At 39.9% G+C, this 25096-nt stretch overlaps 1 protein-coding gene across 1 annotated transcript; it reads left to right on the top strand.

Moving 5' to 3' along the window:
- Positions 1-4502: 4502 nt before the first annotated feature.
- Positions 4503-17022, top strand: SRGN (serglycin; the record flags this gene model as incomplete). The annotated part of the gene is made up of 3 exons (XM_084245452.1): positions 4503-4578; positions 13273-13417; positions 16842-17022. 3 exons carry the CDS (start codon positions 4503-4505, stop codon positions 17020-17022), a joined length of 402 nt encoding a protein of 133 aa, XP_084101578.1.
- Positions 17023-25096: the final 8074 nt, after the last annotated feature.

Raw genomic sequence — 25096 nt, 5'->3', positions numbered from 1 at the left:
AAGGCAATAAGGTGACATAAGAGGGACCCTCCCTTTCATATCCATGAGCTAGTAGTAGTATTAGATTGGCGAGTGGTCTGTGCCTCTTTGAATTGCCAGTCAGAACATGACAGTGGTAATCTCTGGCTAGACAGTGACAAGGAATTTGTCCTTTTGTTCTTTTTTAAAAATTTCTCTCACTGTGGTGTGGTGGGAGAGGGGGTGACTTGTCTTTTTTTTTTTTTTAGGGGCCTCTCACCACACTCCAATCACCTACTTTTTCTATAACAAGCATCCGTTAATTTTTCAGTTAGAAAACACAACTTACTAAAGATAATAATTTTGAATAGTATTGATAGACTGTCTTGGGAAAGAAACAAGTTAAATAAAGACCTCCTTTCTTGATTTATTTTCAAAGGGTCTGGTTCCACTTAATCCACACGTATATCTATTCCCTTCTGCCTGAATATTTTCCTAAGATATTTGCTTCTGATATTTCTGATGCCTGTGAAAACATTCTCAAGAGAAGTAGCATCCCCTGCTCTCAGTTATTTATATCAATAATATTCAGCCTGTGGCTCTTCCAGTGCCACTGTTGGTTCTTCAACGCCCTGTAATTTTGGAATTGGAATGTCATAGTCTCCTAGATTCAAGTTACATCTCACAAGTTCTTTTATAACTTAAAAAACCTATTTTTTAGAACAGTTTTAAGTTCATAGCAACACTGAGTGAAAGGTACTGGAGTTTCCCACATAACTCCTGCCTCTTCATTTTTCTCCTTCCCGTCTCCTGTTCCCTGTCCAAACCTTTTGTACTGGGCAACATCACAGGAGGCTTCTGAGCTAGGGCCCTGGAGACCTTTAACAAGAGGGAATCCTTGGTCCTCCCTGGTGGCCCAGGGGTTAAGCTAAGCCCTGAGTTTGATCCCACTCAGGGAGCTACCCACCTCTCCTGTCTTGCCCACTGCTCCCCTCAGCAGTGTATTTCAGTCGATCTGCCTGGTCTGTTCCCCGCTCTGTCTCTGGTGAATCCTCTCACCTCCGACACCTCTGGCCTGTACCCCAGTTCTTGTATGCATAAATAAATAAATCTTAAAGAAAAAAAAAGATTTGTAAATCGGGGCCCCTCTGGTGGTGAAAGGGGTTAAGTCTCAGCACTATCAAGCTATTGCCAGCCACTGCAGCATGAGTTTGATTCCCCGGCCAGGGAGCTAACCCACATGGCACAGCAGACCCTTCCTGTCTTGCCTGCTGCTCCTCTCAGCAGTGTATTCCAGTAGATCTGCCCATTGTGCTCCCTACTCTGTCTCTGGACCCCCTGCACCTCTGGCCTACACCCCAGTTCTGGTATGCATTTAAAAAATTGTAAATCATCACAAGTCTTCCTTTTAGTCTTTTTTTCCTAGAAGTATATAGGAAGTGTTTTTGTTTGGAGTGAAAATAATCCCAGTCATTTTATCATTGCAAACAAAAATACTTCCTTTGTACCTCTTTTTTTTTTTTTAAAGGAAAGACTTAAAGGAAGGCTTTCTGATGATTTGCAAATCTTGATCTTGTTTCCTTGCCATTCTTTATCTGTCCCTGGACTTTGAATTAGAAAACTTGAGTTCTAGACCTGGTTTTGCCACTAACTAGCTGCATGACAAGTAGCAAGTCATGCAGCCTTTTGGGAATTGTACTTTTCCCACCTGAGTGGGCAAAGTGGATGATTTTGAACATCTCTTCCAGTTCTAGAAATAAACTATTGTTGGGGTCATCCTGTAAGACTCCAGAGACATATAGATTTGGTACAGGATCCATTTGCTGTGTTTTCTGGGTTCAGCGCCCAGTTCAAAGTCAAGACCTTCTCAGTGAAGAGACAAAAAGTCCCAGAAGCTACTGAGTGGCAGTATCCCTAACTCTGAGCTTTAAAAAAGAAATGAATCTTGGAGCCACTTTGAGCTGCCCTCAGTATATCTTCTGAAAACCTCAATTCATTTTAAGTGTTCTGAGGTTGTAATGCTGGGAAAGTTCAGGTATACCCAACATGTCACCCCTTCAAAAAAAATCACCCTGAAACCAATACTTAGTGAAAAGCCATGTTTATATTGTGTGTGTTCTGGGTGGGGGGCGGGGCAGTAGGGCACTGCTTATATTCTTAAGCAAAAAGGACCTGATTTCTGTGCTCCAGAGTGATTGTTAAAGAATAAGGATACCCATTTTACAGGTAAAACAATTAAATGTACAGTTAAGTAAATGTATTTAAGGTATCTGGTTAGTGAATGATAACTCTGGAAATTAATTTGTCTCTTAAAATTATGGCAAATAGGGCCTCTCTGGTGGTGCAAGCTATCAGCAGCTTCTGCAGCACAAGTTCGATCCCTGGCCAGGGAGCTGACCCACATGGCACTGCAGACCTCTCCTGTCTCACCCACTGCTCCCCTCAGCAGTGTATTTCAGTAGCTCTGTCTGTTCTGCTCCCCACTCTGTCTCTGGTGAATCCTCTCACCTCCCACACCTCTGGCCTACACCCCAGTTCTTGTATGGATAAATAAATAAAAATAAACCTTTTTAAAAAGAAAAAATTATGGAAAATGTGTATTATAGAGGTCGAGGTTTTGGGAAAGGCAGGGGATCCCCAGGGGTCATGGAGGAAACTTTGAGCAAAAAGATGGTTCCCAGTCCAAAGGAGTGTTGCCAACACCACCTTCCCAGAGGGCACCGAGTGCTTTTATGGGCATTTTCTCATTGCTTTCCCACATCATCCTTACGTGGAGTAGGTGAGCCAGCTCTCTTGGCTGGTAGATGTGGGAGACAGGCTAGCACCCTGGCTCCTGGTTGCACATACCGTGTCCTGATCCTCTACCTCTTGAAGAGGACTAGAAAAATGAAACTGGAGAGGGGTCATTTGGAACAAGAAACTACCGCTTGTCAATGTTCTGGGAGAAGAGTGAATGCTTATGAGTGCTGGGATTTTTTTTTTAATTGCCATGACCCAGAGGAGGAAAAAAATGAATTACCCAAGTGGAAACAGCCTCCAAAATTACTGTTTAAGGCACAAGCTCTAATCAGCTTTGAGGGTTTGCAGAAAACTTATTGAAGCTATTGGCAGTGACTATTGTTTTGGTGCCAGGGTTTTTAATTGGGGGAGATGGTTAAAAGAGACTGAAGAGGAGGGCTGTTATTTCAAGCTGAAACCAATATTGCTTAGTGGGGAATTTGCTGGGTTTGTGAGTTTGGGGGTTGGTTACTGCCTAGAAGAGTTCCCAGACACACTCCCAGCTGATTCTGAGGGGCTCAGAGGAGGGTCAACATGCGTATTCTTGGTAATCTTTGTGGACTTGCACCACAACTACTCAGCGTTTAAATTCTGAGGCCTGTCTTTAGCCGGAAATGGTAAAGGAATCAGCAGGAAACCGAAAACAAGGGAAGGGAAACTCCTCCCTCCTGTCAAAGGACAGCAAGAACAAGGATGAAAATGGAAAGTGGGCCCTGTAGAAACAGTGGTGAAATAGAGAGTGAGTAAATCTTGAAAGGAAGTGAGGAAAAAACACAGGTCTCAAGGGCAAGGATGTGCAGTAAGTGGTCTTTAAGGTGTGACTTTCTATGGAAGCAGTGCCTGGTGTTCCGCAGTGGCCAGGAGTCTGCGCCCTGACCCAGGACCAGGGAAAATGCTGTTCCTTTATTTACAGGGGACAGTGGCTTGTGTGTTTTCTGAGCCCCACAAGCCTACTGAGAGGACAACTTCCCCTTGTTCTTGATTTCTGGCTTATTGAAGGCCAGAGGATTAAAAAATCAAGTTGAAAAATTTCACCAGGAGAAATCTAATCATAAGAAATACAGAGTGTGATGCAGAGGGATGCAAAATCATGTTTCTGTCTCACTCAAGAGGAGGAGGGGGAACCAAAAATCCTTAGTCTAGTCTTAAGGTAGAGGGAGAGCCAGCGAACCAATAGGAGAAACTGAGTCAGAAAGAGGAAACCATTTATCTGAAATCCAGCAACTCCGTCTTGTAGAGTAGAAGTCAGCTTTGAAGTTTCACTTCTTGAGCTTGGCTCAGTGACTTCTCTTACTCCGAGGAAAAAGAAAATGAAGACATTTTTACATTGAGGGGATAAGAAGGCAACACCTAGCTTCCTTTTCTCTTCAAGTGCAGTGGGCTCAGCATGAGCAATCTTGTGTTCAACCAGCTAACTGAAGAAAGGAAAAACAAACTGTATCAAGTGCTGACTCTACTGTTTTAGTGGGAAATTTTTCTAACAGACAAGTGGCAAACAACAAAACTTTTGAAAATTCAGGCCTGGGGAGAGTCCAGTACAGTTTCATAATGGGTATGAATAGTTATTTTGCTGCCTTTCCCCCACCTCCTAATCTTTCTGGGTTTTGATGTAGATCTCTTTCTATTTGTTCAGGAAACTGTGACGTGTGTTGTAGGCAGGGTTTGAGGTTTTGGAACTTTTTCTAAAAGGGACAGACAACACGCTGCTACATTTCCTAACCGTGAGGTTGGTGTGCGAGGCAGTGGAGCTGAAGTGAGCAGTCACCATGCAGGTCCTCCACCGAGGCGGGCGGCTCATCCTGGCCCTGGCCCTCATCCTGGTTTTGGGTTTTTCTGTTCAAGGTAAGACGCAGGAATCGAATCCCCCCATAATCTTTTTTGTAGGCCCTAGGGTCCACACAAATTATTAGATTCAATTTAAGCTACAGGATGTATAATACTGTGGGAAAATAGGCCAAGAGAAAAGGAGTTGGGGTGGCGGAACTGCTTAGTGTGAGTTTGGTTTAGTTTGGTAGCAAGAAAAATTTAACCTGAGGCAGGTGTGGCCTTGTAGACTGTTACATTGATTGAAATGGGCTATTTTATAAAATTTATAAGCCACACATGGAAGAAATGTGTGGCTTATACATTTTAAAAAGCTCAAGAAAGGAATACTAAAATGAGATAGGTGCCTGTTGCGTGGAGATGGCATCCCGAGTATTTCGGAGCATCTATTCCCCTGAGCCTTTGCTCAACCCCAAGTTTTAATGTATTATAGTGGCTTTGTAATTACTGTGGCACCAGGAAATGTTATCTTTAAAATCGGCGTAAATTTAACTGTGTGTACTTTTTCTTCTTTTTAAAATGTGGTTCTAGTGAGAATTCAGTTGTGGTTAAACATGTTTAAATACAAAACCCTCTCCAATTTCAGAAAGAGGCAAAGGATTTTAGGATTTGTCCTTTTGCTTGGAGAAATATCACATTTGGAAATTTCTTGTTAACTTTCTCTGCCATTAGGGTTGTTTACTCAGACTGAAACAATTTAAAACCTTTAATGAGTAAGAAAAACATTCAGTTTGCAAGAAAAACACAATTCTTCTCCTTTGGTAAATTAGGGATCATGTCTAAATAAGACAAAAGGTCATGGCCTGATAAGTAGATAGGAGAATTTATACTGAAATATACTAAGTTGCCCCAAATCATAAAGGAAATACTGAGTCAGAGTGACACATATTGTCCTGGATTTGTTTCTTCTGAGTGACTTCTGATTGTCCTATTATAGTGATAAAGTGAAATGGTATAGGTGATCACAGATATATTCATTGTCTTGGAAATTTATAAGGTCATTTTCTTCTTGTTCTGCTAATATTAAAAATAAAGAGCAACTATGTTGCTGAAACTTTCCCACTAACCTATTTATTTTTTAAAATGTGAAACCTTGTTGACTGTAGGGAACAAGTTTTACTTTGACAGGGTCTTGAGCAACGAAGTCCATATTTATAGCTGAGATTTGAATGACCAGTTGGAGGTGGGTCTATGAAGGCCAGAATTATATAAGTCTTTATATCTTCAAAATTTCCCAGAAAGGTCAAATTCCCCTCTGAGTCAATATGCTATGCTAGCATTAAAATAAAGACATCTTTCATGTGTTTATTACATCTTTTGTGTAATATCTATTCAATAGAAAGAAGTGAAGAAACCCTCATGAAATCGTATAAAGTACTAGAATTTATGTCACCACCTGGTAGATTTAACTCTGTGTTGGAAAAGGAAAACAAAAAAGAGAGAATGAATGAACTGAAAAACTAGGATGTTTCCAAAGAAAAAGAGCACTTGGTGTTGAAATTAAGGACTTGTGCCAAAATCTGAATAAAAAGGGAAATAGCTGTGTGAGTGAGTGTGTTGGCAGTTCAAGGCTGCAATGCAGAGAGCCACGCCCCACGGTGCATCCATGTAGTGCCAGAAATGACTGGATAACTCCCTTCTCCACTTTAAAATTTTTATTTAACCCATTGTTTTGCCTGAACTGATCAAATTAACTAGCCTTTTGGCCTGCTTTTCTGAGCATATTCAAAACACCTTAAGTTTCTGCATTAGTTTTTGCTAGGGCTGTCATAAAAAGTAGCACAGACTGGGAAATTTTGAGTTAAGCAACAGAACAGAGTTAAACAACAGAAGTTCATTTGCTCACAGTTCTGGGAGCTAGACGCCCGAGGTGTCGGCAGCTGTCATTGAGGCCTCTCATTTTGGCATATATATGACTTCGTCTTCCTGTGTCTTCACAAGCTCCTTTCTCTTTTTGTGTCTGTCCCAATTGCCTCTTCTCCAAGGAGATCAGTCATAGTAGATCAGAGCTCATCCCTATAGACCTCAGTTTATCTCAATAACCTCTTTTATGGCTGTATGTCCAAAATACAGTCCCATTCTGAGGTACTGGGAATTAGGACTTCAACATATGAATAGCAGATGTAATTTAGCACACATAGGTTACTTTAAGTCAAACCCTAATAAAGATATGGCGTGAAACCATTTTAACCAAATGCAAAGAAATTGAAATTTGTCAATGTGTGAGACCCTGGAGAGCATAGAGGGCTAATCAATTTGTTTATTTATTTATTTATTTTTTTAAAAAAGATTTATTTATTTATTTATACAAGCACTGGGTACAGTCAGAAGTGCGGGAGGGTGAGAGAATTCACCAGAGCCAGAGCAGGGAGCAGAACAGGCAGACTGACGAAGTACACTGCTGAGGGGAGCGTGGCAGGAGAGGTCTGCGTCATGTGGGACCCTTGCTGGAGGCCGGGGATCGAACCGTGCTGCAGAGGCTGCGGGCAGCTTCGCAACCCAGCACTCAACCGCTGCACCACCAGGGAAGACCCAGCTAATCGATTTAATGTAAAGTTCAGGGGGGTTATTGATAAGGCCTGTGAATCCTGGACTCTTATTACTTCTATTTTTCCAAGGAGACAATGGAAAATCTACAAGCAGTGTGGCCAAGGGGTCCAGAGCCTTGCCGTGTGTCTGTTCACACTGCCTCCTAGACCACAGAAATGACACCTTGCACACCCGCTGTTCACCTCCCTAAGACTTGCCCAGGGTTCGTTAAAACTAATTGACCAAATTGGTCTTCTGATTTTAAGGTCAGAGTCAACTTTCTACTGCAACTCAGAGGTCTAGTAGGTGAATTAGAGATTTTCTTTATTTAAAACAAAACAAAAAAAAGGCCTTCTCTCTATAGCTTAGCCCTGGCTATAAAGTTTATCATTCAGTTGAGGAGCAGAGAGAGAAATTGAAAGTAAACCTGGAACTTTTTGTAGCTTTTTCTCAAACCCGGCAAGAACTTTGTCCATCTTGTGGAGTTGATTGCCCACTAGGAAGTAAAGCCGAAAGTAAAGCAACTGTGGTAAATTGGTATAAAAAGTCTAAAACTTATCCCAGAGTTCTCAACTTTTAAAATTTATAGAAAAGTGTTTCTCTTTAGGTAATGCAAGTGTTCTAAAACTGACTATGGTGACAGAGTTTGCATGTTACCAAACAATGAATCAAAATGGTCCCCTCCACCCTCACCATGGAAATTTCTGCTTAAGTTTCTCTAACTCACCTACAAGTTTCCAGTATGAAACTTAACTTCTTAACTTCTTAAATTCTAGGAAGTTAATAATTTGTAATGATGTTGGGGAAAATTTATATTAAAATGTTATAAAAGACAGGTTACTGGGGTAAGTTTTTTGCTCTGGTAATGTCTGGCCTGTACCCCAGCTCTTGTATGCATAAATAAATATATCTTTAAAAAAATAAAAAAATATTTATTTATAGAAAGTGTTTGGGTGAAGCAGAACTAGTTATTATGTATGTGTGGGGGCAGGTGGGTGGGCAGTAAGGAAAGGGATTCTAAGTAAAAGCCACCCTCTTCTCTAAAACCCACCACAAAATTAACTAGCACATCCAGTGAGAGGGGACTTTTAAGAAGATAACCTTTCTGTACATGAAGTTCTATTTTTTTTTTTAATTTTCTAGAGGCATGTCTTATTTATTTATTTATTTATTTATTTGTTTGTTTGTTTGGTTTATACATGCACTGGGTACAGTCAGAAGCGTGGGAGGGTGAGAGAATTCACCAGAGCCAGAGCGGGGAGCAGAGCAGGCAGAAGGACCGAAGTACACTGCTGAGGGGAGCAGCGGGCGGCAGGAGAGGTCTGCGCGCCATGTGGGACCCTCCTCAGGTGGCCGGGGAGCAGCCGGGGATCGAACCGGCATCGCAGTGGCCGCGGGCAGCTTCGCAACCCAGCGCTCAACCGCTGCGCCACCGGGGAGGCCTGAAGTTCTATTTTTTAATTCCTCCTTTTCTTTCTTCCTTTTGTTAGAAATGGAAGAAAGAAAAAGGGGAATAATTTTTGATATTTAAAAATTAGTTTATAACACTACCTTTTATTGTTTTAATTATGATAATTATGACATTTCTCTTAAGCCAAGATAATGGTAGGGTACTCCCACAAGTTCAGGGGCTAGGACTGTTGAATTTTCATATTCTTCCAATATCCTTAAATAGATATGTCAGGAATTTTGTGTCTGTAATTTATATTCTTGTTTTTTAAAGTAGATTGAAAGTCATCAGTCCCCTATTAAATAGACTTTTGAAGTGGAGGAGTGGAGAATGTCTACCTTCGATTTATAAAATTTTAGACAGCTTTACTAATAGAGTTCAGATACCATATAGTTCACTGATTTGAAGTATATAATTCAGTGTTTTTTAAAGTACATTTACTGATATACACAACACACACACACACACACCCCTCTGTCACCATAGTCAGTTTTAGAACACTTGCATTACCTAAAGAGAAACACTTCTCTATAAATTTTAAAAGTTGAGAACTCTAGGATAAGTTTTAGACTTTTTATACCAATTTACCACAGTTGTGTTTGGTACACCAGTGAAAAGATGTGTCTTTCACATGCAGACTTCCTCAGAAAGTATTGGTTTTACTTATCTGTTTAACTTCCAATCTATGCAAACATTTCCTCAGTTTGTTCTTCAGCACATCAGCCCCATTTAGAGAATACCTAGACCTGCTCTGTCCAAACTGGTAGCCACGAGCCACCTCTAGCCACTGAACACTTGAAATGTGTGAAATGTGGTGAGTCCAAACTGAGACATGCTGTGGGCGTGAAAGAGTCCAGTTGCAAAGTCTTAGAATGAAAAAAGAATGTACAATATTAACTAATTTCTTTTTTTAAAAAAGTATTTATTTATTTATGCATACAAGAACTGGGGTGTAGACCAGAGGTGCGAGGGGTGAGAGGCTTCACCAGATACAGGGTGGGGAAAAGAACAGGCAGACTGACTGAACTATACTGCTGAGGGGAGCAGTGGGCGAGTCGGGAGAGGTCTGTTGCGCCATGTGGATAGCTCCCTGGCTGGCTGGGGATCGCTTCATAGTGCTGTGCTTAACCCCTTGCACCACCAGGGAGGCCCCAATATTCACTAATTTCTTTTTTTTTAAAGATTTATTTATTTATGCATATAAGAACTGGGGTACAGGCCAGAGGTGTGGGGGGTGAGAAGATTCACCAGAGACTGAGTGGGAAGCAGATCAGGCAGACTGACTGAAATACACTTCTGAGGGGAGCAGCAGGCAAGACAGAAGAGGTCTGCTTCACCATGTGGGTTTCTCCCTGGCAGGCCAGGGATTGAACTTGTGCTGCAGTGGCTGCGGATAGCTTCATAGGTTGCATCTTAACCCCTTGCACCACTAGGAAGGCCCAATATTCACTAATTTCTATATTGATTGTTACATGACTATATGTGAACATACTGGTTTGAGTGAAATGTATTAAAATTATTTTTACTTGTCTATTTTTACTTTTAAGACAATGGCTGCCATAATAATGAAAATTCCACACGAGGTTCATCATGTCCCTATTGGACAGCACTGGTCTAGGGGGTATAGGATGTGAAGACATTGCCCTCTGCTGGAGCAGATGCTGGATTAGTAGCAGCTAGTAGATGCTACTGAGCAGATGCTGCTAAGTAGCAATTAAATGCCAAACTTAGGCTGCTTTAGGAAATATTCAGAAAAGGAGAAAAAAGGAGCTCAAATATATTATATACGTACCATGTGCATATGTTCACATACTTTCATCTGACTTGAACAGGAACTCTTTGGGTTACTATTTTTTATGTGTTTTATTTTATACATTTTTACGTCATTTTTCATTTTTATACAATGTTTGTATTTTCATCTTAGTTATAGTTCCCATACAATTCGCATCCCCCTTGTTTTGACCCTACTCCCTCCTCCACCACCACCCCATAGTGGCAGAAACCCCTTTCTCCTAGCCCCTAAGTTAAAAGTCAAGAAACCTCTGGTAGGTTGCTAATGGGTCCATTTACATAAAATTCTAAAAAAATGCAGACTAATGGAAAGCAGATTAATGGTTGTATGGTTGTTTTGGGGGCGGGGGTAGTTGGGAGTCAGAAGGAAGAAAGGCAGGAGTACCCAGGGGCACAGGGAAACTTCAGGGGGTACTGAATATGTTCATTTTCTCAGTTGTCATGATAGTTCCATGGGTGTATACATATGCCAAAACATATTGTACACTTTCAATAAATACAGTTAATAGTATATGTCGATTCTACCTTAATGAAGTTATTAAAAAATAAAAGTAATTTTAAATAGGCAGTGCATACCATATGACTTAAAAATCAAAAGGATATGCCATGACAAGTCAGTGTCCTGTCCACTACCTTCCATCAATGCACTTCACAAAGACAGTTTGTTTTATATATTTCAGAGGTGTTCCAGGCATGTAAGCATATATAGGAATGCATTCTTATACATACATACAGTAACACATAATGCATGATATCCCTTACCTTTTGGGACTAAATAATATACGTTAGAGATTATTCTATATCAGTACCCAGAAAGTTGCCATTCTTTTTTTTTTCTGTGTAGAGTTGCCATTCTTTTAATAACTGTATAGTATTGTAGGCTATATCTTAATTTACTTAACCAGTTTGTGACTGATGGACATTTAGTTTTCCAGTCTTTTGCTGTTGCAAAATAATGCCATAGTGTTTGTCCATAGCACTATTTTTTCTTAGTTTTTATCATTCCCAATCTGATTTGTACAGTGCAACAATGTGCTGGACTTTGGAATCACCTTTCCTGACTTTCAAGATATAGACATGCCACTTGCTGGGTGATTTTTTTCCCTTTTTTTTATATTTTATTCCATTTTATATATTCTCCACATAATTTTTCATTTCTGCATAATGCACGCACCTTCATCCCAGCTACACTCCCCATATAATTCCTACCCCCCGACCCTGACCCCAATCCCTCCTGCCCCCCCAGCACTATTGCTTGTTGATTTTTATTTTTACTTTATTATAATAAGTCTTTTTCCTGGCCTCTTATTTAGGTTTTCTAAGTTCCTGCTATGAGTGAGACCATCCGGTATTTTTCTTTTTTTTTTCTGGCTTATTTCACTGAGCATGATCCCTTCCAGCTCCATTCACGTTGCTGCAAATTGCATGAGTCTTTTTTGATTGCTGAGTAGTATTCCGTTGTGTATATGTACCACATCTTCTTGATCCAGTCATCTATTTTTGGGCATTTGGGTTGTTTCCACAGCTTTTGATGAGTGACTTTTTTTCTTTTTCTTTTTTTATAACTTTATTTTTTTTTTTTAAAGATTTATTTATTTATTTAAGCACTGGGTACAGTCAGAAGCATGGAAGAGTGAGAGAATTCACCAGAGCAGGGAGCAGAACAGGCAGACTGATGAACCGGCACTGCAGAGGCTGCGGGCAGCTTCGCAACCCAGCGCTCAACCGCTGCGCCACCGGGGAGGCCCTTGCTGAGTGATTTTTTAGCAACGTTTCTGTGAACAAAGCTTGTGTTTGGTATGGGATAGAGATGAACTTTTCGAGGGGGGGAATTACATTTCACCACCAGCCTCCTACTTTGCTGCACTGAGGAATGAAGAATTGACTTCATGAACTAATGAATTTAGTATAACACAACAACAGATTTGAAGCCATTTCCTTAGAAATTAAACTCAAAGAAGTTGTTACAGACTAGGATATTCCAACTTATCTGGCCCTTTATGAATAAAGGGGTCGTGTTCTTTTGAAATATTCAAAATGTGAATGTAAAGATGTGAATGTAAAGAAAGAGACAGCTATCTACTTCTCATTCCTAGGTACTCCATTTAACCCTAAAGAATGAATTTTGTAATAGCTCAGGTAATGCTGGTGTATTTCTTAATCTTTCTGAACATGATTGGGCTCGTCTTTATAAGAGGCAGGGTTTGTGGTCAGATACAGGTTTGAATCCTGGGCCCTCTACCTTGCAATGTACCATGTTAGTTTTCCTTTGTATAAGTTACAGATAATAGCACCAAAAAAATAGATAAGTGTATCAAGTGTATACTGTGCCTGCCTGTATGTTAAGATCTTGACATGTATTTTCCTACTTAATTTTTGTGACTAGTTTATGAAAAATAGTTGCTATTAGTAACTTTGTTTTATAGTGGGGACTCAGGGGAATCAGGTTTCACAGTTAACCAGTAATTGAGCTGGGACTTTACCCCAGGCAGCTGATTATTATATAGTCTATTTTATTATTTTATTTTTTATTTTATTTTTTTTTGGTACTTGTCTAAATTTTATTTTATTTTTTTCCCCAAGGAGAAAATAACTTTAATTTCTTTCAATCCATATACCTCTATCTATTCACATTTCTTTTTTTCCCTTTTTTTTCTTTTTTTTTTATATTCCCCATACAATTGCAACCCCCTTATTTTGACTCCAATCCCTCCCCTCCCCGCCCCCCACCCCCTATAGTCTATTTTAATCTTAGACTCTGGGCTATCATACAGGGGTATCATGAGAAGGAGGAACAAGGTTGGCATAGTGAATGCTCCTGTTATATTAATGACCATAAAATCTGTCCATGCCTTACTGTCTACCAAATTTAGAATCTGTTAAATTAAAAATTTCTTAGCCACTGAAAAATGAGAAACCATGTGTGTTCCTTCTTTGGGCAGGTTTTCCTGTGCGGAGAGCCAGATACCAGTGGGTACGCTGCAGCCCTGACAGTAATTCTGCAAACTGCATAGATGAAAAGGGACCAAGTTTTGAACTACCAGGCGAATCCAACAGGATCCTCCCTCTGAGGATTGACCCTTTCACGTATGTGAACTTTCTCTGATATTAAACCTCTTGGTATGGAGGTAGGAGAGTTACTGGAGTGTTGTTTTGCAAGTTCTTGCTTTGGGGGTTTGGTTTTTCTGCACGGTAAATTGGTAAAACTGTATTGTATTTACTAGCATATGAGCTGTGCAAGGATAAACATTTCATCTACATTTTTGTAAGATCTTCTAGTGACTCATAGAGACAAAAATTGAGTACTTTTTAGTAACAGTTATTGAAAATGATTGAATATTGTTTTATTTCTATAAATAGAGCATACTGAATATTAAACTCCATAGGAATTCAAAAACTGAATGAATAAACAAAATGTGGTATATCCATACAATGAAATATTATGTAGCCATTACAAAGGAACAAAGGAACTGATACATACTATAAAATGAATGAAACTTGAAAACATTATACAAAGTTGAAAGACACCAAACACAAAAGTCACATATTGTATTTATATACAATAAAATGAAAGTCCATTTATGTGAAATGTCCAGAACAGGCAAATTCAGAGAACTCTGTGATCTGCATCTCTTAGGCTTTCAGATTTGTGACTGAGTGTTGGCCAATGGGAGGCAGAGAAAGGATATGACACGTATCTGAGGAAGGGAGAGACCTGGGTGTTTCTTTCTCACTCTCTGCCTTCATGGCACCTCTGGCAGGACTGTGCCTCATCCATGCTTTCAGCTCCCACCAGATGCCTCTGGTCCCTGGGCACCCCCTTCCATTGTTCCCTGAGCCCAGAATGGAAGCATTTTCTTGTTGTTGCTAACCTCTGGGTTATCTCACTTTCCCCTACTGGCTTGGCTCTCTTCCATCACATGTGTAAACAGTTAAAAATATTTAGATGACTTTCCTGATTCAGGTCTGACTATGGCAGCTGCTAAGCCCACATCTTCATCTGCTGGGTATCCAATTCCCACTCATCTCCGTGCCATGAGTTCTACAGTTATCCCTCTGAAACTCAGCATTTTCTTCTCATTAGTACCAGACATACTGCAGTAGCTCCTACATTTAGGTAAAACCCCTCTTTGATTTCATTCTCTCCCTTTATTGCCATATTCTGTTCCTCTTCATAGTAATACTTCCTGAAAGGATTGTCAGTGCATGCTATCTCCAACTTCTTCAACACCTTTTTGTGGACTTTGTTTCCTACCTTCCTCCCAGAGTGCTTGTTAAAGTCACAATTACTTCTGATGGACACATCCACTACTTACCACTCTAAACTTCTAAAATGCCTTAAAAACAGTAGACCAGGGCCTCCCTGGTGGTGCAGGGACTTAAGTCTTAGCATATGACGCTATCTGCAGACACTGCAGCATGCGTTCGATCCCCGGACTAACCCACATGGCAGAGAAGACCTCTCCTGTCTCTCCTACTGCTCCTCTCAGCATTGTATTTCAGTCAATCTGCCTGTTCTGCTCCCCACTCTGTCTCTGGTGAATCTCTCACCCTCCATACCTCTGGCCTACACCCCAACTCTTTTTTTTTTAAAGATTTATTTATTTATCTATACAAGCACTGGGTACAGTCAGAAGCACGGGAGGGTGAGAGAACTCACCAGAGCCAAAGCAGGGAGCAGAACAGGCAGACCGACGAAATATACTGCTGAGGGGAGCAGCAGGCGGCAGGAGAGGTCTGCGCGCCATGTGAGACCCTCACAGGTGGCCGGGGATTGAACCAGCACTGCAGAGGCTGCGGGCAGCTTTGCAGACCAGCGCTCAACCGCTGTGCCACCAGGGGAGGCCATATACCCCAACTCTTGAATGCATAAATAAATCTTTAAAAAAAAAAACAAAAAACAGTAGACCACCCTTGCTTTGAAATGCTTTCTTCTCTAGGCTTTCATGGCCCCACCTTATCGTGGGTTTTCTTTTACTTCGCCTCTGCTCAATATTTAACATGTCGTTGCTGCGCTGGCTCTGTTCCGGGCCCCTTCTCTTTCTGCATGCTTTGTTTGACCTCATTGTGTTAAATGCTTTTGATACTCTCCCTGTCCCTTTCTCATTCACTGCCAAATCTGTTAACAACTCTGATTTCCTTTTCCTGATCCCACAATCTAAGCTAGCCACCTGTTTGCCCTCAATTACGTTAGATTATTTCATTTCTCTGCATAGTGCTTAGCATTACTTTATATTTTCTTGACTTATTCACTTTTTATTGGCCCTCTTCCCACTAAATTATGAACTTCTTCTATGAGCAGGGATGTCATCTATCTACCTCCTCTCTATCAGGCACTTGGAACAGGGATCAGGTGTTCAACAAATATTTGTTGATTGCATGCGTGGATGAAAACCCTTACCTGTTGTATGGCCTGTGGCTTATTGTTTGCATGGAGAAAATGACCCACAGACTCTGAAATTAAATTTTTGTTTCTGATATTTTGTTGCCTTGTTCTGCCACTTAGGAGTGTCACCATTGCTCTGTCTTCTGCTGCTGAGTGGACTTGTAGCTACCTCACTCAAATCAGACACAGCAGCCTATCCTTTTAGCAGGTTTTAGCTGAATTAACACATTATCTGAATGAATACATTTGAAAGCAGCATAATTTTGGGATATATTTTTGTGGGAGAAAATTGAATGTTACTAGGTTGGCAAATATAATGCTTAAATTATTTTGTTATAAAAAAGGGGAGAGAAAAGCACAAGGGACTATGGATGATTCATGGGTGAATTGGTGGTGGGAATTTTTGGGGAAATACACAATGATACAAAAGATATAAATAAAAATAAATTTAAAAAATGAAAATAAAAAATGGAAACAACCTGAATGTCCTATAATAAGGCATGATTAAGTACATATAGTACATACATGTACAATGTACAGGTATAATACAGTACTATTTTTTAACATGGCAGGTCTATATATTCTAACATGAAAAAGCTCTAAATTGTATTTCATAAAAAAACAAAAAGTCCCAAGTAAAAAAAATTGTTTTGTTGTAAAGAATTTCTTAAGAGTGAGTTTTGTGGAAGCACTGAAATTATTAGACTTTTGCACAAAGTTTAAGAAAAATGTCATCTATCAATGCTATCTTGTTTGTCCTTTCTTTAGTGGGAGAAAATAGACAAAATATCACAGAGGATAGAACTTTCCTCCCCAATGAATTACTCCATAAGTAAATTCTAATTGCTATGGGATTGCCATAGGATTGCTATGCTTGTGATGAGAAAATTAGCACAGTTACAGGAGTCTGCATTGGGTTGGAGTGTAGCTGATACATGCAATGAGTTAGGCAAACAGGTGGGAGAGGTGACTTGTTTTTAGTTTTAAAGCATTGAATAACTAGGAAACTTTTAAGACTTGAGCAGCTGGGTAGCTGCTTTTATTTTTTATTAAAAATTTATTATGATTATCTTCTTGTGGCTCAAACTTTACTGTGGTTGTTTTCATTTTTCTCTCATACTTTAGATTGACGAGATCCCAGAACTTGAATGATGACTTTCCTCTTTCTGAAGACGTTTCTGGATCAGGCTCTGGCTCTGGCAGCAGCTCTGAAAATGTCTTCCTCACTGATATTGAACAGGAATACCAACCAATAGATGAAAACCAAGCTTATCATGATCGTGCCGGGCAGGATTTTATTATATAAAAAAGAGAATTTCCCCACTTTGACACCAGGCAATGCATTCAGTATATTGTTTACGTGGTTAAATGATCTATTATGGAATAAAACCTTTTATAGAAACTTAAAAACACCTGAGAAGAAGCTTAAGGATTGTCATCTTGTTTCCCCATGATTTCTTAAAGACTCCTTCATCTGTTCTATTGTTCCAGAAACTACCAGCATTTCTTTTATATCACATTCAACAAACATCACTATAAATTAAATAAACTTCCCATGTCTATAAAATTGCTGAGGAATACATTATACTTTTTTAAAGCTGAGAAGAAAATCGACAGGTATTTCATACCTAATTCCTTAGAACCCCTGATTGTTAATTATTGATATGCCCCTTTTCTTACGGAAAGATCAAGATGAGACACACAGTGAATTTATAGAGTGGGTATATAACATGTTTGACAGTGTGACATGTACTGCTCTAAAATTAACGCTGGGTGTGTTTGCAGAGCTAGTGGACGTCGTTTGTTTAGAAGGATGACTGCTTACTTAAGAGCCAAATTAAAGCACAGTTGTGTTCTCCACACCTCATACTGCTTTACTTTCCCCCCTGGATGTCAGTGTATTTTGCATTTTCAAATGTACCTCTATTAAAGCAGAAATAAACCAAAGGGATGGGTTGCATGGGATTTCTTATTCTAAACTCAAGAAATAATTATTTTTGTTCAGATGGTTCTATATGTCTTAGCAACAAAATAATTATACATTTATTTTACAGTGAGAATAAATTTTATAACTAGCAGCAAATCATATTCACCAGCAGATGAAGGAACAATTAGGCCAGGGCAAGAGGGTTTTGTCAAAGCACTTCTTCTTAAAGAATATTCTCCTCTCTGCTCCCCTTTGTTCTGAAAAGCTGTGAGTATCATTGTCATGGATGCTGCACTGTCCAGATCTCCTCTTCAGAACCAAGGACTTTCTCAAACTAATATTTGCTGAAGAAAGCCACCTTGTCTGGGGTCACACCTCCTCCCAGGGCAGCCTGTCCTCAATGAATTATTGATTGCTGTGGGCATATCAGTGCCTCTGCCTAGAACTTGGGGCAATTCAGAAGGGCTACCACAGATTCAGAGCTCCCTAAGGGTTCACCTGAGGCTTTGTTGGGATTGCTTTGTGGTTCAATTTCTTTATTTAGTTTTGCTTCCTTCTTTTCCCGTCATAGATGTCACAGATGTCTATTCTGAGAGTGTGCCCTTTAGAAACTTGCTACATGTTAGTTTTCATCTCCAAATTTGCTCCATGGAGAATCTGACCTGTGATATTTGCCAGGATGATAGAAAGCAGATGCTCTAATGGGATTTTGGAGCTAGTTCACCTGCTGCCTGACTGGCAATGGGAACCCTTGGTGGTAGATGCAGTATAGGTACAAGACAGCATTGCAATTGTTAAAATTTTCACTGGTGATGAGGTGGAATGAAGTATACACCTGGGCACAATATCAGACATTTTAAAGATAATGGTATTGGGTGGCTATTGTTGGAGGTAATTAATGCTTTTGAAAGAGATAATAAAAAGCCATGGATAATCAATTAAGGGATAAATGCAAAAGCCAATGGGTCTCCTTGGCAGCATGTTAAGAAACACCTTCCTGCTGTGGAAGGGCAGAGAACCAGGCCCAGGATGTAATCGTGAGAATAGCAGAATTCAAGAAGGTTATATTGTCAACCTAACCCAAGTCTGTTATGCAAGGTCAGGGGAACAATAGGAAACAAGGGGACCCTGAGAAGTGGGGACATCTGGATTAATACTTTCGGGTCTTCAATTCTGAGACTCCCTTGAAATATCTGAGCTTATAGAAAAGGCCCACTCCTTAAGAACTAATGCTTCTCTTGGGCTTGAAGGTGATGATTCTCTTTCCTTTAAGACCGCATGCACCCACCCTCTGGGCCTGTCCCCACCCTCCCTCCTGGCCACCAGATCAACAACTAAGTTTACAATGTAAACCAACAGAGAAGTGCTGCCTTTACTAAAGAAATAAGGTAACAGACACTGAGGGACTGAAGGTCCCTCACAAGGTGAGAAATATCTATGAGACTTAATGCTAAGGGATGGAGGTAAAACTTAAAGTTGGAGAAGGGAGTACTTAGCACTCTCCTGAGATGCAAGTTTCAACATCTTTGCAAGAATCCTGGAAGAAGGTATTGGCATGTTGCTAGAACAGCTCTTAGAAACTCAGAGAAAGTGACAATCCCTTTTAAGTAAAAATGCTAGAACTGCAATGGCAGGCAGTGGAAGACAAGGTCAGATGGTTAAAGGGAGAGAGAAAACATGCTCAATTGAACAGACAGGGTAAGTCTTGAAAACCCACCAGAAGACTTTGCTCTGCAGGAAGGCCAAACAGTGAAGAATATACTGACAGTACATCTGAGCTGTCAGTGGAGACTTCCCTCTGAAAGGCAGGTTGATGGTAGCGAGATTTATAGAACTGGGCTCACTAATAGCAATGACATGTCTGGTAATAGCAGAGGTCAAGAGGTAGTGCTCAGCCATTAGAGGCAGATTGTGCAATTATCACAGTGAGCACTAGTGTCTGACTGGAAGAGATGCCTAATGAGCAAAGAGTGAGGGAGATGGCATCCCTAGAAGTAATATGCATCAATAAAAAAAGACAAAGTTCTGGCTTGAATACTAATTTCACTGTAACAAGGCAAGTTACTTAATTTTTCTTTTTCTTTTCTTTTTTTTTTTTTTTTTGTGGCTGACTCTGAAGCGGTTTAAATATATAGAACGCTTCACGAATTTGTGTGTCATTTGCAGGGGCTATGCTAATCTTCTCTGTATTGTTCCAATTTTAGTATATGTGCTGCCGAAGCGAGCACAAGTTACTTAACTTTTCTAAGTTTGTGTCGGGAAGGCAATGTAGTGCAGGGGTTAATTGTAGACTCTCTGGAACAAAAGTAAAGTTCTGTCACTTATCCAAGGGATGACCTTGGATGGGTTGCTTAACTGCTCTGTACCTCAGTTTCTTCCTTTTTAAAATAAGGATAATGATAGTGTCTATAGATTTATTAAAAATTATATGAAATAATATATGTAAAATGTAACAATGTCATTGAGTGATCAGTAAACATGAGCTATTATCATTATCTATACTATAAGTAAGCACTTAATGCCCTACCGTAGGGTTGTAGTGAAGATTAAATAAGGCAATGTTTGAGATACAATTAGTTCAGTGCCTGGAATATTAAGTAAGCCCCTAAAAAATCATGATCGTGAAAACATGTGTAAGAGTTGCTTCATAAGATTATTTTATATTTTAAAAATTTTTATTTATTTTTTAAAAAGATTTATTTATTTATTTATACAAGCACTGGGTACAGTCAGAAGCGTGGGAGGGTGAGAGAATTCACCAGAGCCAGCGTGGGGAACAGAACAGGCAGACTGACAAAATACACTGCTGAGGGGAGCAGCGGGAGCAACAGGAGAGGTCTGTGAACCATGTGGGACACTCACCCGTAGCCGGGGATTGAACCGGTGCTGCAAAGGCTGCGGGCAGCTTTGCAGCCCAGCACTCAACTGCCTGCGCCACCAGGGGAGACCCATAAGATTATTTTAAAGATTTATCTGTGTTCCAGGCACTGTACTAAGTGCTAGGGATACAGAGATGGAAGTACCAGATGACCTTTTTCCTTGCGTTTAGAGTCTAACAGGGATTGAATGGCAGTGGGTATTTTCTGTGGCCTGAAGGAAGGTAGACAGAGGTAAATATTTTCAGGCAACTAGGGAAATAGTACATAATTTAAGTAGGTTCTTTCTAATTCTTACTTTTACCTTTTGAGTTCTATTTGTCAACCAATTATTTATCACAGTTTATAGGGAGTTGTGGGAGGTGAGGAGTTGGGGCTTCTTACAATTTGTATTTTTGAGTAACTTTCTAATTCATAGTCACTTTTTCTTACATTATGCAATCAACCAACACCTACAAAGGGCCAAGACCTCAGGAATAAACACAATTTTAAGACTGCTCACAATCTAGTGGAAGAAACATATAAATAACTGTGATACATTTTACATTGTAGTATTTTCCCATCGAATGCTATAATAATTATAGACAAAATGCTAAATTAGCAAAGGAAAGGCAATGATTGATTTTTGCAGAAGCTTTTTATCTCCATTCCTCAGCATGTGGACTGTTTTACCATTCAGCTTAAAATATTAATACAATTTATCAATCAGAACTCTTATTTGTCTTAATAGGTTTATACTAAACAAGGGTTGTTCAGTATTGGCATTTTTGACATATTAGACAGGACATTTCTTTGCCATAGAGGGTGTGTCCTATGCATTGTAGGATGCCTAACAGCGTTCTGAGCTCTACCGAATAGATACCCAGCAGCACTTCCCCAGACCTAACTATTGAATATATCCCCACTGTTGCCAAATACCCACTGGGAAGAAAAAGCCTTCCCTCTTGAGAACCACTACACTAAAGTATTATGTATTTCTAGATAAAGTTTTATCAGTTATATTTACACTTTGTAATGCTATAGGATGATTTATCATTTATCATTGGTCCTTAGGAACTAGGAACTTTCCTATCACATTTATCCAGGTACTTGATAAGGCTATTTGTTACAGAGTAAATTACACCAGTGGTTTATGCACAAATCTACACTTTTAGATGTTTACATTTTGAATACTGACTATTTTATCTTTGCAATGATAAAGTGCAATGAGACTTTCAGAGAATAAAAAAACACTTAGAAATTAAAAAAACAATAGCATCTGTTAGTTATCTTTTGCCATTTTATAAATCATCTCCAAACATAGTGACTTAAAGCAACAATCAACATTTATTATTTCATAGTTTCAGTGGATCAGAAATTAGGGAGTAGATTACATAGGTGGTTCTAACTAGGGGGGTTCTCTCATGAGATTGCACTTAGGATGTTAGCTGGGGGTACAGTCATCTGAAGACTTGACTGGGGTAGAAGGATAAATTTCAAGGTGGTTGACTCACATGGCTGGCAAGTTAGTGTTACTGATAGTCACAGGAAGCTTCAGTTTGAACCTCTCTGCACAATAACATTACATGGCTGCTGATTTTGTTGTAGAGCAACCCCGATACAAAACGGGGTGCCTGACTGTGGGTCCTCACCCGCGCGCTTAAAAGGACTTATCAATGCTCTACTGCAGGCACACGTGAAAGGTTAATAAAAGGTTTATTTACAAGGGAAGGGGAAATGAGGAAATATACAGCTCTGGGAGAAAAGCGGGAGACAAAGTTTTAAATGAGTCCTACCCGATCCGCCGATCTGGAACCCCAAAATGGCGCTCTGAGAGCTGGCCGCCAGCCAGGAGCGGTGAAGCCGGGAGGCGAGTGATCGCGAGCCAGAGAGAGCCCTAGGCCCACGTGTTTGGTTTTTTATATCCAACCTGGCTGCCCAACTCCACCCTCCGGTCCCAGCCACCCTCCCCTTGGTGGTGATGGGATTTGTCTTCCCCAATGTCCTGATGGTTTTAGTCTGGAGTGGGGGTGGAGTCCACAAAGCCTGTATGGGATTAACTCAGGACATCACTTCCCCCTAACAATTCTCCCCTTTCACTTTTTGCCACCATTTCCATGGTGATGAAGATCAAACATATGGATGCTGGGATACAGTCTCAGATGAAAGTTTTCCAGGGTTCCAGTCTGAAAGAAAACGAATCCCTCCAGGTATTGTCCATTGTGGAAAGCAAAAGTCCTCCATTCCTGGAAAAACAGTTCATCAGTCCCAGCCGAAAGAAAACATCTGGAGGCATTAGCCAGAACAAGACAGCAGATATGTCAAGATCACAGGAAAAAAAATGTTAAAATGGTTCAACTTATGCAAAAATGAATTCTCTCAACCTTGATCCCAAACTTTAACAGCATAGCAAAAGTTTGCAATTAAGTCTACTTTTAAACCATTTTGCCTATTTTTGCATAAAATCACAGGGCAGAATAACTAAGCAGCAATTTTAGCTGGCTTTGTTGAAATACTCCATATAGGATCAGAGCGAACCATTGGCATCCGGTCGATGTAGGCTTCAGGTACAAAGTTAGTCTCATCAGACTCCACCTGGGCTTTCCTCTTCTCGAGGGTACCAGGGCATTTTCGTTGGCCGGGTTGTCCAGTCCTGCCAATGGAGGCAAGCTTCCTCACCTTCTTTGGAGGTCTCTGGAACCCTACAAACAAGGCAAACAGGTTCTCCTCTTCTTGGTTCAGCTCTGTTTCAACTTTCTGGAAGAACTCCACACAAAGCCACACAATGAAACTTATGTCCAATTTTTTTCAGTTTAAACAAAATCCCTATGGAAGTTATACAAAAACAGACTCTGAGATAAGTAGTAAAAGATTACTACCACTATTTTTATGCTGTGTTTGTATCAAGGGGAGAGAAAATGCAAATACAAGTTAGCTTTGTTGGAAAAAAAAAATTACAACCTTGCTGCAGATCCTGGTCACCAAAACAAGAAAACTTTGTGGATTTAGAGCAAAATGCAAAAAAAATCATCAGTATTATTATGTCAAGGAAAACTTAGTAAATATGAGGCGTATGTCCAAGTCTATTCAGTCCTTAGTAGAAAAGTTTTACTCTCAACAGTTCCATCAATAGGAATCTGTTGAGACCTTTTCTCCCTATATTTTCAGAAACAATTTCTGTAGATGTGAAACAATTGAATTATATAATATTACAAGGTGACAATCACCATTGACAATTTACATACATACCAGATACTGCTGTTAACATTTTGTACATACCAAAGTTTTACCATTTTCCCAAGTGACAATGCTTCCCTTCCAGTTTTACTTCATTAGGTAAAATCCAAATAGAAAAAAATTCATCTAATGCCTTTCCCAGGAGGAAAGGGAGAAACTTTGTGGAGTGTCTCAGGAGCTCTACTGAGGTTCCACAAAATTTCCTTGCATCAGCCAAATGACAGGCTACCAAATTTGTACTTGAATTTAGATTTCTGGGAAGCTTTGCCATAAATATCAGAAAAATAACAGAAACAACAATGTTCAATCTCTATGAAGGCACCGGCTTAGTTCAGTAGCACAATGTTGACAATCAAACCATAACCTTTAGTTTTTTTCTCATAACTGGAGACTCTCTTTTTTTTTTTTTTTTTTTTTTTTTTTCAACGTCTATGGGCACCATGTATACCAATTAGTCAATCACTTGAGGTCAAGACAAGGACACAAGGAAAGGACATACAGACATACAACATATAGACACAAAGAGCTCATTAGTTACCATTTATCACGCGTGGGATATCTCATGCAACTGCAGTTTCACTCATTGGCCAAAGTAACAAAAAGAAAACAGAGAAAAAAATCTCAAAGGTAAAAAAAAAGCAGAAAGTTAAAAAAAATAACAAAATCAAAATCAAGATTGAAAACCTTTCTGTGTAAAAAAAAAATAGTGGCACCATATGCATGATCCTAGATGTTATTTCACGTCTCCTAAACTTTGAAAAGAAGAAGATTGGTTAGAGCATGTTAGTTTTCTCAGGGTTTCTTCAGGAAAAAAAAATGAGTCCTTGGGTATCCTGTAACAATAACTGGAAAAGAAGTCAGTAACATTCAAGTTTTTGTCTGTTTCTTAAACAAATACCTCAAGTCCTCAATGGGTTCACAAGACCAGTGGGACTTCGTCTCTGGGTCAGTTCCTCCTGGGGCTTTCTTAACTCTGGAATGATGTACCCAGGGTTTTATGCCTGCAAGTTTCAGAGAAGTATGTGTGCTCAACAAGACATCATAGGGACCAGTCCATTTTTCTGACAGCTGGTTTTGAGCATCCCCGCTCTGCCAAGTCTTCAGTAAGACCTGATCTCCAGGTTTGAAGGGATGCAATGGTTGATCAGGAGGCATAGAGATCCTTGAGGTTGCAAAGTTATGAATCACTGCCAGAACCTCCTGGATGTGTTTCACATATTGCGTGATCCGGCAATCTTGTGTTATTTCCGGACTGGCTTTCAGAACTGAGGCCTGAAAAGGTCTTCCAAACACAATCTCAAAGGGGCTTAATTGTAGCCCACTTCTAGGTGCCACTCTTATGCGGAGGAGGGCAAGGGATA

Source organism: Talpa europaea (genome assembly GCF_964194135.1).
Source record: "Talpa europaea genome assembly, chromosome: 10".
Taxonomy (NCBI): Eukaryota; Metazoa; Chordata; class Mammalia; order Eulipotyphla; family Talpidae; genus Talpa; species Talpa europaea.
This window is presented reverse-complemented; position numbering and strand designations above follow the sequence as displayed.